This window comes from Budorcas taxicolor, chromosome 4, assembly GCF_023091745.1.
Source record: "Budorcas taxicolor isolate Tak-1 chromosome 4, Takin1.1, whole genome shotgun sequence".
Lineage (NCBI taxonomy): Eukaryota > Metazoa > Chordata > Mammalia > Artiodactyla > Bovidae > Budorcas > Budorcas taxicolor.
The window spans coordinates 34,661,621-34,673,701 of NC_068913.1; the positions used below are offsets into that span (position 1 = coordinate 34,661,621).

Sequence of the window (12,081 nt, forward strand, 5' to 3'; positions counted from 1 at the left end):
GAGCCAGGGTCTCCTGCATTGCAGGCAGATTCTTTACCAACTGAGCTATCAGGGAATAACATCAAAATACACTCCTAAATCATTTCTTAAAATCATAAAATATCTTTTCTTGGAATGTGTTCCCTTTCTATTATAAAAGCTTCTGTTAACTTGAATTAATAACATCCCAGTTACTTCTCTTGAGGTCCTTTGCCTTTTGTACTGTAAACATGAGATTTGTGTGAAAATTTGTATTGTAAAGTGCAAGATGTTTATCTAAAAAAAAAACAAAAAACACCCAAGGTTTCAGGTGAGAAATATTAAAGAATGTACACTTTGGCTATTTCTGGTTACTCTGTCCTTTTTTCCTAGTAAGAGAATTCCAGTTTCACTCAGACTAGCAATGCATATAGCAAAAAGGTTCAGTTTTCTACCTTCCCTTGTAGCTAAGTATGGACATGTTATGTTAAGTATGGACACGTTATGGCCAATGACATTTTTTTTTTTAAGTACTGTATGAGATGTCTGGAAAATCTTTGTTTTTTCTTACTTCATGGAACATAGATGTGATGGCTGGAGCATCCAGAGTCATTTTAGATTACTGAGAATGAAAGCTACATGCCAGGATAATGAGAATAAATATGAAACGAGCTTGAGTCCATGGTAACCATGGTGGAGTTACCATTGTAACCTTGGGTTTCTCCCCTGGTTTTTTTTTTTTAATGTGAAAGAGAAATTAAAGCTTATTTTTCTTAAACTGATATTACTCTGGGTTTCCTAGCATAGTCAGTCAAAAGTAATCCTACATAATAGATTATGCAAATATTAGGGTTTCTTGCTTTAGACCAGCCTTGTATTACTCTGGATCTCAAAAATGAATGGAATATCTCGTTTTAATTTTAAGCATCTAAGCACAAAGACTATGTTTTAGGATCCCTTTTCATTGAAAATTTATTGTTAATTGGAACTGATTTCAAATTTTGACAAGTACAACTACTGTTGGATATTTCCTTCTTTTAAGAAGGCTATGGCTCATGGTGGGAATCTTCTGTGCCTACAATGTACTTGCAAGGCTACAGACTTCACCAGCGAAACCAAACAATGAAAGATAATTGAAAAACAACTTACAAGTTCACTGGTTTCCACATCAAAGCCGTTCTGATACTGTCAGGAACTCCTCAGGCTTTTATGAAGAGAACGCCTAACTATGGGATGAGTCAAACCCACGGCAGGCCTTTCATGAGAGACTTTAAATTCTTCTCACTGGAGCTGGTTTCCTGAAATCTGGAAGAACAAAATGCTGAGCTGTATGTCCAGACGGATGTAACCTTCAAGTTTAGAACCAGTAACTACCATCTGTCAGGGATCTATTTTATGTTAGGTGCTTTTCAAAAAAAGAAAAAAATGATATAACAGCTTTATTGAGACAAAATTCACATACCATGAAATTCACCCTTTTAAAGTGCTTTTTCCTAGTATATTCAGGTGGTACTCATCACTACGAACAAAACTAGTGGAGGTGACAGAATTCCAGCTGAGTTATTTCAAATCCTGAAAGATGATGGTATGAAAGTGCTGTGCTCAATATGCCAGCAAATGTGGAAAACTCAGCAGTGGCCACAGGACTGGAAAAGGTCAGTTTTCATTCCAATCCCAAAGAAAGGCAATGCCAAAGAATGCTCAAACTACTGCACAACTACACTCATCTCACACGCTAGCAAAGTAATGTTCAAAATTCTCCAAGCCAGGCTTCAGCAATACATGAACCGTGAACTTCCAGATGTTCAAAGTGGATTTAGAAAAGGCAGAGGAACCAGAGATCAAATTGCCAACATTCACTGCATCATTGAAAAAGCTAGAGAGTTCCAGAAAAACATCTCCTTCTGCTTTATTGACTATGCCAAAGCCTTTGACTGTTTGGATTTCAACAAACTGTGGAACATTCTGAAAGAGATGGGAATACCAGACCACCTGACCCGCCTCTTGAGAAACCTGTATGCAGGTCAGGAAGCAACAGTTAGAACTGGACATGGAACAACAAACTGGTTCCAAATAGGAAAAGGAGTATGTCAATGCTGTATATTGTCACCCGCTTATTTAACTTATATACAGAGTACATCATGAGAAACGCTGGGCTGGAAGAAGCACAAGCTGGAATCAAGATTGCTGGGAGAAATATCAATAACCTCAGATATGCAGATGACACCACCCTTATGGCAGAAAGTGAAGAAGAACTGAAGAGCTTCTTGATGAAAGTGAAAGAGGAGAGTGAAAAAGTTGGCTTAAAGGTCAACATTCAGAAAACTAGGATCATGGCATCTGGTCCCATCACTTCATGGCAAATAGATGGGGAAACAGTGGAAAGAGTGGCTGACTTTATTTTTTTGGGCTCCAAAATCACTGTAGATGGTGACTGCAGTCATGAAATTAAAAGACTCTTGCTCCTTGGAAGAAAAGTTATGACCAACCTAGACAGCATATTAAAAAGCAGAGACATTACTTTGTTAACAAAGGTTTGTCTAGTCAAGGCTATGGTTTTTCTAGTAGTCATGTATGGATGTGAGAGTTGGACTATAAAGAAAGCTTAGCACCAAAGAATTGATGCTTTTGAACTGTGGTGTTGGCGGAGACACTTGAGAGTCCCTTGGACTGCAAGGAGATCAAACTAGTCTACCCTAAAGTAAATCAGTCTTTAGTGTTCATTGGAAGGACTGATGCTAAAGCTGAAACTCCAATACTTCGGCTACCTGATGTGAAGAGCTGACTCAATTGAAAAGACCCTGATGCTGGGAAAGATTGAAGGCAGAAGGAAAAGGGGACGACAGAGCATGAGATGGTTGGATGGCATCACTGACTCAATGCACATGAGTTAGAATAAGCTCCAGGAGTTCGTGATGGACAGGGAGGTCTGGCGTGCTGCAGTCCATGGGGTTGCAAACAGTTGGACACGACTGAGCGACTGAACTGAACTAAACAGGTGCTTATTTCTTAACCTTGCAGCAGCCTCACATGGTAGGTTTTGTATTTCAAATGTGGAAACTGAAACTCAGAGGAGTTAAATTAAATTACTTGTCAGAAAACAAAATAAATTTTTGCCTTAACTTTTTTGGAACCCACCCTTACCCCCCTCCCTGCCATGGGCTCCCAAAGGGCGATATTTAGAACAGAGAATTACTAGAAACAAGCCATGTAGTCAACTTTAGAGAAATGATCAAGCAGTTTATTACACATTAATGTAATTACTGCTGAAGACATATAAAATGATAGTATTTGGATGATGTGTATCTGAAATGTGAAGAAAAAAATAACAAAAGTATGTACATATTAGTTACAGTTATCAAAGCAAATGTATTAACTTTAACAAATATAAGAATTGTGTTTGCAGGATAAATATTTTTCAATTATTTATTTTGCAAAATTGCTCATGACTAATTTCAATAATAAGGCAAATCAATGATTATCAATAGAACCTGCTTTAGGAAATAGAATGAATAGTTGTTGTTGCTGTTTTAAAGGAAAACCAAACTCAGGAATTCCCTGGAGGCCCAAAGGTTACAACTTGGGCTTTCACTCCTGTGGGCCCAGGGTTTGATCCCCAGTCAGGGAACTAAGATCTTGCAAGCCAAAAACAAAAAACAAAACACCAAACCATTTACTTCCAAGAGCCATGAGTCTTGCTATTGGCTTCATTAGGATGATCTGGGAAGTACTTTAAGGTCTCATAGGACCTCTCCCAACTACCAGAGATCCTGGCCTCAGTCTCTTACCCCGACCACTACTCTGAACATCCCTAATGTTCAGAGTAGTGGTCGGGAAGGACCCATTAGTTTGAACAGGCAATTAAGAATCATTGTCCTAAACAACAAGTTCAAAATGTTTCTGGCATTTTCTTTTATTTCCTTCCCTCCCCACCTTTCTCTTTCAAGATTCTTTCAACGACTCTGAATTAAAGTCTCAGATGTATACTTGGCATCTTTCTGATACTTCTCATTTCTCAGTACAGCATTAGCTATGTGATATTTTAATAAAGAAAGAATACTATATTAAAGGGAAAACAACAGGAAAACTTCCCAAGAAGCAGATACCTGCGTGTCTGCAAGCCTGAAGTAGACCCCTTCCTTCTTCATTAGTTCTCTGTGGCTTCCTTGCTCCACAATGATTCCATCGTCAAACCCAGCGATGACATCTGCATTTCGGATTGTAGACAGTCGGTGTGCTATCACTATGGTGGTCCGGCCTTCCTGGGCCTAGAGGGGAAAAGGACAGGCACGAAGGGCAGCAGGGTTACACCATCCTTGCACTGTTGATCAACACACAGTGAAGCACGCAGATGGGGGTGTCTGTGGTTATTGGAGAGCAGCTCACCATCCCTGTGTGATCAGGGCACAAAGGCATCACTCACATGTGAATGTATACAGAGTGAGAGTGAAGTTGCTCTGTCGTAGCCGACTCTTTGCGACCCCATGGACTATAGCGCACCGGGTTCCTCCATCCATGGGATTCTCCAGGCAAGAATACTGGAATGGGTTGCCATTTCCTTCTCCAGGGGATCTTCCCAACCCAGGGATTGAACCCAGGTCTTCTGCACTGCAGGCAGACGCTTTAACCACAGAGCCACCAGGGAAGCCAAGGGCATTTAAACTCTGGACCAGACAGGAGGCCAGTCCCCCAGGATGAAGATGGATAATTCTGGAGTTTCTCTAATGTTTTCACACCATTGTGAGGAGCCCTGCTTCTGAGTTATATGATATGCTAAAGACTTTAGCAGAAGCATGTTCAGAAGTTGTTGCCACATAAGGCCTTCTCCAGAGCACTTCTGTATGATTTCTTCTGAAGTGCCTGCAATTCTGTAATTAGTGTGATTGTAATTCTGATGGACTATGTGCAGGCACCTTAGGTGAAAACATATCCTGAGGTCTGGATGGTTTAAATTATGGTTCAAAGACCATCTCAATCACAAACTCTAGAGTGGGGCCAGTAACTGTGATTTTTAACAAATACTTTGGGTGGTTTTTATGGATACTGAAATCTACAAATCACCCCCTAAGTAGTTCAGTGAACTCACATTGTCATTAGCTTGATGGGTTTATGAATGGGCTGGAAAATGTCCATCAAATTATTCACATTATGTTATTAACAATAGTTATTCTTTTTAATATTCATTACCCTATTAGACTAACAACTTCTTAAGACCACTACCTACCTACTCTAAGGCAATAAAACCACATTGTTAGCATGGTATTTAGGGTGTGGCCCAAATCACCTAAGCAGTTAAAAACATAAAAATGAGAGGCTAGATGCATAATAGCCAAAAAGTGAGAACAATCCAAATGTTCAGTTGATCAAAAGATAAACAAAAGGTGGTATATCCATACAATGGAATAGCACTGGGCCAGGAAAAGAAATGAGATTTTGATATGTGTTTCAATATGGATGGACCTTGCAAATATGATGCTAAGTTAAAGAAGTCAGTTAAAACAGACCATGCCTTGTATGATTCTATTTATAGGAAATATCCAGAATGGGAAAATACAGAGAGAGAGAAAGATTAGTGGTTGCCAAGCACAAGGGTGAGGGTAAAATAGAGAGTGAGTATTATGGGGTACAAGGGTTTTTTTTTTTTTTTTGAATGATGAAAATATTCTGCAGTGAGATCATGCAGATGGTTGTAAAATCTTGTGAATATATTAATACTAAAAACCAATGACTGTGCATTTAAAAAGGGTGAACTTCATGGTATATGAATCTTTTTAAAAGATTCATCAATCTTTTTAAAAAGAGCATCCACAAAAATTCTGAAAAAATTAATAAATATCTGGGTAATAGCTCTACTAGATACTAAAACATAAAAAGCTACAGCAATTAAAACAATAAAATCCAGGGGAAGCTATCACATGAACAGACAACTTGATCAACAGAACCATACGGAGAGTCCAGAATAGACATACATTTTTAAGAATTCAGTTCAGTTCAGTTGCTCAGTTGTGTCCGACTCTTTGCAACCCCATGAACTGCAGCACGCCAGGCCTCCTTGTCCATCACCAACTCCCAGAGTTCACTCAAACTCACGTCCATCGAGTCGGTGATGCCATCCAGCCATCTCATCCTCTGTCGTCCCCTTCTCCTCCTGCCTCCAATCCCTCCCAGCATCAGAGTCTTTTCCATTGAGTCAACTCTTCACATGAGATGGCCAAAGTATTGGAGTTTCAGCTTTAGCATCAGTCCTTCCAGAGAACACCCAGGACTGATCTCCTTTAAGAATTAGTGTGTGATAAATATGCATTGTCTATCAGTAGAGAAAAGGCAGACTATGGGATAAATGGTACCGAGTCAATTGTGTAGCCACCTGGATAAAAAAAATGTGGTCTTTCTTCTTCAGGCCTTATACTAATAACCAGATGAATCAATTATGTTTCAATAAATATAAAACAGCCTGGTGGCTCAGATGGTAAAGAATCTGCCAGCAATGGGGGAAACCCAGGTTTGATCCCTGGGTCAGGATCCCCTGGAGAAGGAAATGGCAACCCCCTCCAGTATTCTTGTCTGGAGGAGCTACAGTGCATGCCAGGCTACAGTGCATGGGGTCACAAAGAGCTGGACACGACTGTGTGATTAAGCTCACAGCACAGGAATGAAAGGTAGGCCCAAACAGAGGAAGCACTCATCTATTAGGCTTTTTGACTTCTGGGAGGAAAAAGCATAAATGGAAACTTTGAGGGATCATTTCATTAAATCACTATTTTCATTATTTTCCTGCCCCTGCAGTATGGAAATACTATGAGTAGAAGAGGGACATAGGTACAAAACTTTGTGATTATTGACTTTCTTTAAGAAATCAAAATATCAAGTCTGCTGTTCTATTCTTCTTTAAAATTTTATACTGAAAACCTATTATTTATTTTGAAGAACAGTTGCTATCTATTCAGCCAAAAGTGGATATGGTCATTAATTATTTGTTTCTAATGTAGAACTGTATTATTCAATGAGCTAGGCCATGGTAATCAATTCAGTAAAAATTTATTCAGGCTTTACTATGTGCAGGCACTGGAGTGGGTGTTATAGAGTAAACATGAGCCATTTATTAGTTCTGCCTCTTAGGAGAGAGATAGAGAAAGCATATAAATAAATAGCTAAGTACAATAACATGGTGCCAGACAAGAGACAGTGATAAACGTAGAAAGGGGCTACAAAAGGGAAATATTATGCTTCCAGGCTAGGTAATCAGAGAGGAGAAACAGTAATAGTGTTACATCCTTATGCTCCTCAAAGGACAGAGAATTACAAAACTCAACTTTCATTGTTAAAAGACAGTTGTTTTTAACCAGGTGGACCAGCCGACTGACTGACCAGTATCACTGGGGGAGAGTGCAATAATGAACGACTTCCCTCTTAAAGTTTATTGTCTGAAAAACATATCAGTTATCTTGCAATGTATGGAGTCTATTCAGTAGATTATAAACCATCTGTAGCAACCATGTAGATAACAAATGGCCACAAGCACTTTGCGGCTATTCCCATTCAGAGATGGACTGTATTTTTCCACCTCCTCAAATTTAGGCAGGCCATTTGACTAGTTTTAAGCAAAAGATGTGAAGGAATGAATGCTTGTTCAATGTCCAAAGCATAGACTTCAAGAGGCCTTATAGCTTCTGTGTCTGCCAACACAAATTGAAAGAAGCACCCCACTGTAGCACTTGCCTGGAAAATCCCATGGACGGAGGAGCCCGGTAGGCTGCAGTCCATGGGGTCGCTAAGAGTTGGACATGACTGAGCAACTTCACTTTCACTTTTCACTTTCATGCATTGGAGAAGGAAATAGCAACCCACTTCAGTGTTCTTGCCTTGAGAATCCCAGGGACGGAGGAGCCTGGTGGGCTGCCATCTATGGGGTCACACAGAGTCAGACACGACTGAAGCGACTTAGAAGAAGAAGAATGTATCCAAATATGAATTAAAACTTGCAAGGATACAACTTTTGTTGACAGAATTCACATCATGAAAAACTTGTCAGTAATTCTGTTTGTTTAGCACAGCAAGGGCTACTATCCTGAATGTACACATCCTAGAAAGTTTTGGGACCTGGGTCCTAGGGCTGACTAGGAGTTTTTTCTCATAAATATCCCTTATCATATGTAACTTTATGCTAAAAAAAATCTATATTGACATGTTTTAAATCAATTGTTTAATGAATGCATGTATTTGTTTTTATGATTTCCTGATTTAAGTCACCTCTAATTAACCAACCAAATATAAATCCCTTATGTATTATATTTTGGTTCATTGAGACTTAATATATGACTTCCCTGGTAGCTCAGACGGTAAAGCGTCTGCATAAAATGCGGGAGACCTGGGTTCAATCCTTGGGTCAGGAAGATCTCCTGGAGAAGGAAATGGCAACCCACTCCAGTATTCTTGCCTGGAAAATCCCATGGACAGAGAAGCCTGGTAGTCCACAGTCCATGGGGTTGCAAAGAGTCAGACACAACTGAGCGACTTCACTTTCAAGAAAGCAATGTAATTCAGTACAAAAATTTATGAGGAATAATTATCATATTCTCTCAATTATTAAATTACATTATATAAAATAAGCCAAAATGTTAATACGATAAACCACAAAGCCTGAATTAACTACAGTTTATAGCACACAAGGCAGTTGTGTTTACTTAGGATTCAAGTATACATTTTCCTGAGAAAATAAGGTTCATACAGCTCATCTGTATAATTTCAAGAGGACATATATATATATATTATATATATATAATATATATACATACACATATATGTGTATGACTGAATCATTTTGCTGTACACCTGAAACTAATGCCACATTGTAAACCAACTATATTTCAATAAAAACTGAAAAATAAAGTAGGTCTATTCAAAAAAAATTTCAAGAGGCAATTTGGATAGACTGTTAAGTAACTTGCACATTTCATGACAAAACTTTCTGAAGTCAAAAATGTTTATGATATTTATGTGTTTGAAATCTATTTACATAGTGTCATCTGACTCTAGTTTTTATACTGTGTTGTTATGACAGATGACATCAGCACTAACCTTGAAAGTGTCCCAAGATAAGGTTCATCCTGTGAAGCTTCAGCTTAGTAAAGACGATAGTGAGAGATTTAGAAACACTGAGCCAGGCCCATGAGTTCAGCAGCCTTGAAATATGTTCCTTATTTATATGCTTAAAGAAACACACACAAATTGAACTTTATTTCCAGAGAAGCACCCATTCACTTTTATGAACAGATAAAGATGATGTACTGCTACAAAATAAGGCAAGTATTTTGAACTGCTTTTCAGATGGACCACTGGGTAAGTAATCAGAATTTTCTTTGTACATTTTACCACAAGAACTTTTGATCAAAGTCCTAACCTATATGTAAACAAACAAAACCCCCAAAGCTAAGCAGTTCACTCCACAGGTCTGGACTGGGGGATAACTGCGCCTTGGTCCAACAAAGCAAGCCAGTAAATGGGCTGCCCACGTCTCTCTGCAATGTGCCCTGACAGAAAGGAGAAATCAAGAATGTCCCATGGCGTTGACCTGTACACACTGCTGTATTTAAAATGGATAACCAACCTACTGTATAGCACAGGGAACTCTGCTCAGTGTTATGTGGCAGCCTGGATGGGAGGCGAGTTTGGGGGAGAATGGATCCATGGATACGTAAATGCTGAGCCACTCTGCGGCGCACCTGAACCTATCACAAGACATTGTTAACCAACTATACTTCAAATGAAATACAACGTTAAAAAAAAAGCCCCACGGGAGAGCTGCATCTGCTCTCATATTCATGTTTTTCAGCCTAGGCCCACAAAACATTGGTAAGAATTTCAATAAAGTTTCAAGGGGCTGGCTCTTCAGGCGTTGAGGATCCACTGACCTTATCCAGGGCCGCCTGAACCTCGGCTTCACTCTCCGTGTCCAGCGCTGAGGTGGCCTCGTCCAGCAGGAGGATCTTGGGGTTGCGAACCAGGGCCCAGGCGATGGCGATTCTCTGCTTCTGTCCACCGCTCAGCTGAACCCCTCTCTCTCCAACCAGGGTGTCAAACCTCTACAACAGAAAGCGTGGTAGAGCTCTTGAAATATTTCAAATAGAAAAAGCTATGGAGTCTAGGAATTCATGGAAGACAACAGGGCGCTTCATTTTGACTAGTGTAATGAGTCACAAATCATAATAAATCATATCACATTCTAAAAAACTACTAACACAAACTCTAGAAAATTTCCTATGAGTCATTGTATCAAGCTACACTCCTTGACCCTCCAAATGGATAATTCAAGGGACTTACCTAGCAAAGTTGGACAACCTGGAACCTCAAACATTATTAGCTTATTTAAGCTTTGAAGAAAGAACTCGGTGGCATGAAGTGAAGTTCAAGGGCACTTAAATTAACAGAGGCTTTACCTGTGGTAATCTCATGATAAACTCATAGGCGTTGGCTTCCTTCACAGCTTGCTTTATTTCATCCATGGTGACATTTCCACGGCCGTAACGGATATTTTCAGCAATGGTGGTAGCAAAGAGCACTGGCTCCTGACTCACCACTCCAATTATTTCCCTCAGATACTTTGCATTAAATGTCCTAATATCCTGCCCATCGATGATAATCTGAAGAAACAAGATACTTCCATTAAATATTTTAAACCATCTGACGTTGAAAATATTTGTTACCAAAAAATCCTTAGCTAATATGTGATTCACGTTGTACAGCAGACACCAAGACACCATTGTAAGGGAATTATCCACCAATTAAAAAAAAATAACAATAAACGCAATGGGTCCACACAAACTGAGTGAGCTATTTATTATTTTACCACAACATGTAAATAAAATGGTGCTAATAAAATTTTTTCTTTTCCTGTTTTTGGCCATGCCACTTGGCTTGAGGGATCCTGGTTCTCAATCAGGGAATCAAATCCAGGCCCACTGCAGTCAAAGTGCTGAGTCCTAAACCACTGGACGGCCAGGGAATTCCTGCTAATAAAGTTTCTTCATTAGCACTCACATAATATTAAAAGTCAGCAGCAGTAATTTATATCTTTGTTCTTTTAAAAGACACTTTAATGGGATTATCAGCTATTTCTGCTTGCTGTGTTTACAAAGATCTTAAATTTGAATGCTTTAATCTTTTATTTAAATTATTACCATTCAATTTATACATTGGAATCTATTATTTTAATTGGGATGTTTCCAACATTGGTAAAACCATCTTTTAAATAATCTTTATCAGAACTTTACATATTATTTTTAGAATATAGCTCAATAAAATGTTTGCTGACAAGACAAAAAAAAAAACCTTAGCTAATATTTAACTTAATTCAGTGGTTAGAAATCAGAATTGGAAATAATGACCAATGTGCAAGGCTAAAAATAAAGTCTATTCTCTCTTTTGATTTTATTATCTTATGTATACTGTTTTTCATGGATGGAATATTCTCCGACCTAATAGGAGCAGAAGATATTAAGAAGAGGTGGCAAGAATACACAGAAGAACTGTTCAAAAAAGATCTTCACGACCAAGATAATCACGATGGTATGATCACTCACCTAGAGCCAGCCATCCTGGAATGTGAAGTTAAGTGGGCCTTAGAAAGCATCATTACGAACAAAGCTAGTAGAGGTGATGGAATACCAGTTGAGCTATTTCAAATCCTAAAAGAGGATGCTGTGAAAGTGTTGAACTCAATATGCCAGCAAATTTGGAAAACTCAGCAGTGGCCACAGGACTGGAAAAGGTCAGTTTTCATTCCAATCCCAAAGAAAGGCAATGCCAAAGAATGCTCAAACTATCGCACAGTTGCACTCATCTCACACGCTAGTAAAGGAATGATCAAAATTCTCCAAGCCAGGCTTCAGCAATACATGAACTGTGAACTTCCAGATGTTCAAGCTGGTTTTAGAAAAGGCAGAGGAACCAGAGATCAAATTGCCAACATCCGCTGGATCATGGAAAAAGCAAGAGAGTTCCAGAAAAACATCTATTTCTGCTTTATTGACTATGCCAAAGCCTTTGACTGTTTGGATCACAAGAAACTGGAAAATTCTGAAAGAGATGGGAATACCAGACCACCTGACCTGCCTCTTGAGAAAT

The 12,081-nt window shown here is 39.0% G+C and overlaps 1 protein-coding gene across 1 annotated transcript in view; it reads right to left on the bottom strand.

Annotated features, from left to right (window-relative positions):
• Positions 1-1,162: 1,162 nt before the first annotated feature.
• LOC128046260 (phosphatidylcholine translocator ABCB4-like) overlaps positions 1,163-12,081 on the bottom strand; it is a 78,888-nt gene continuing 67,969 nt past the window's right edge. The window contains 4 exon segments of the mRNA XM_052638383.1: positions 1,163-1,263; positions 4,065-4,226; positions 9,870-10,040; positions 10,395-10,598. Of these exon segments, the coding sequence (XP_052494343.1) occupies positions 1,240-1,263; positions 4,065-4,226; positions 9,870-10,040; positions 10,395-10,598 (561 nt within the window). The 3' untranslated portion in view covers positions 1,163-1,239.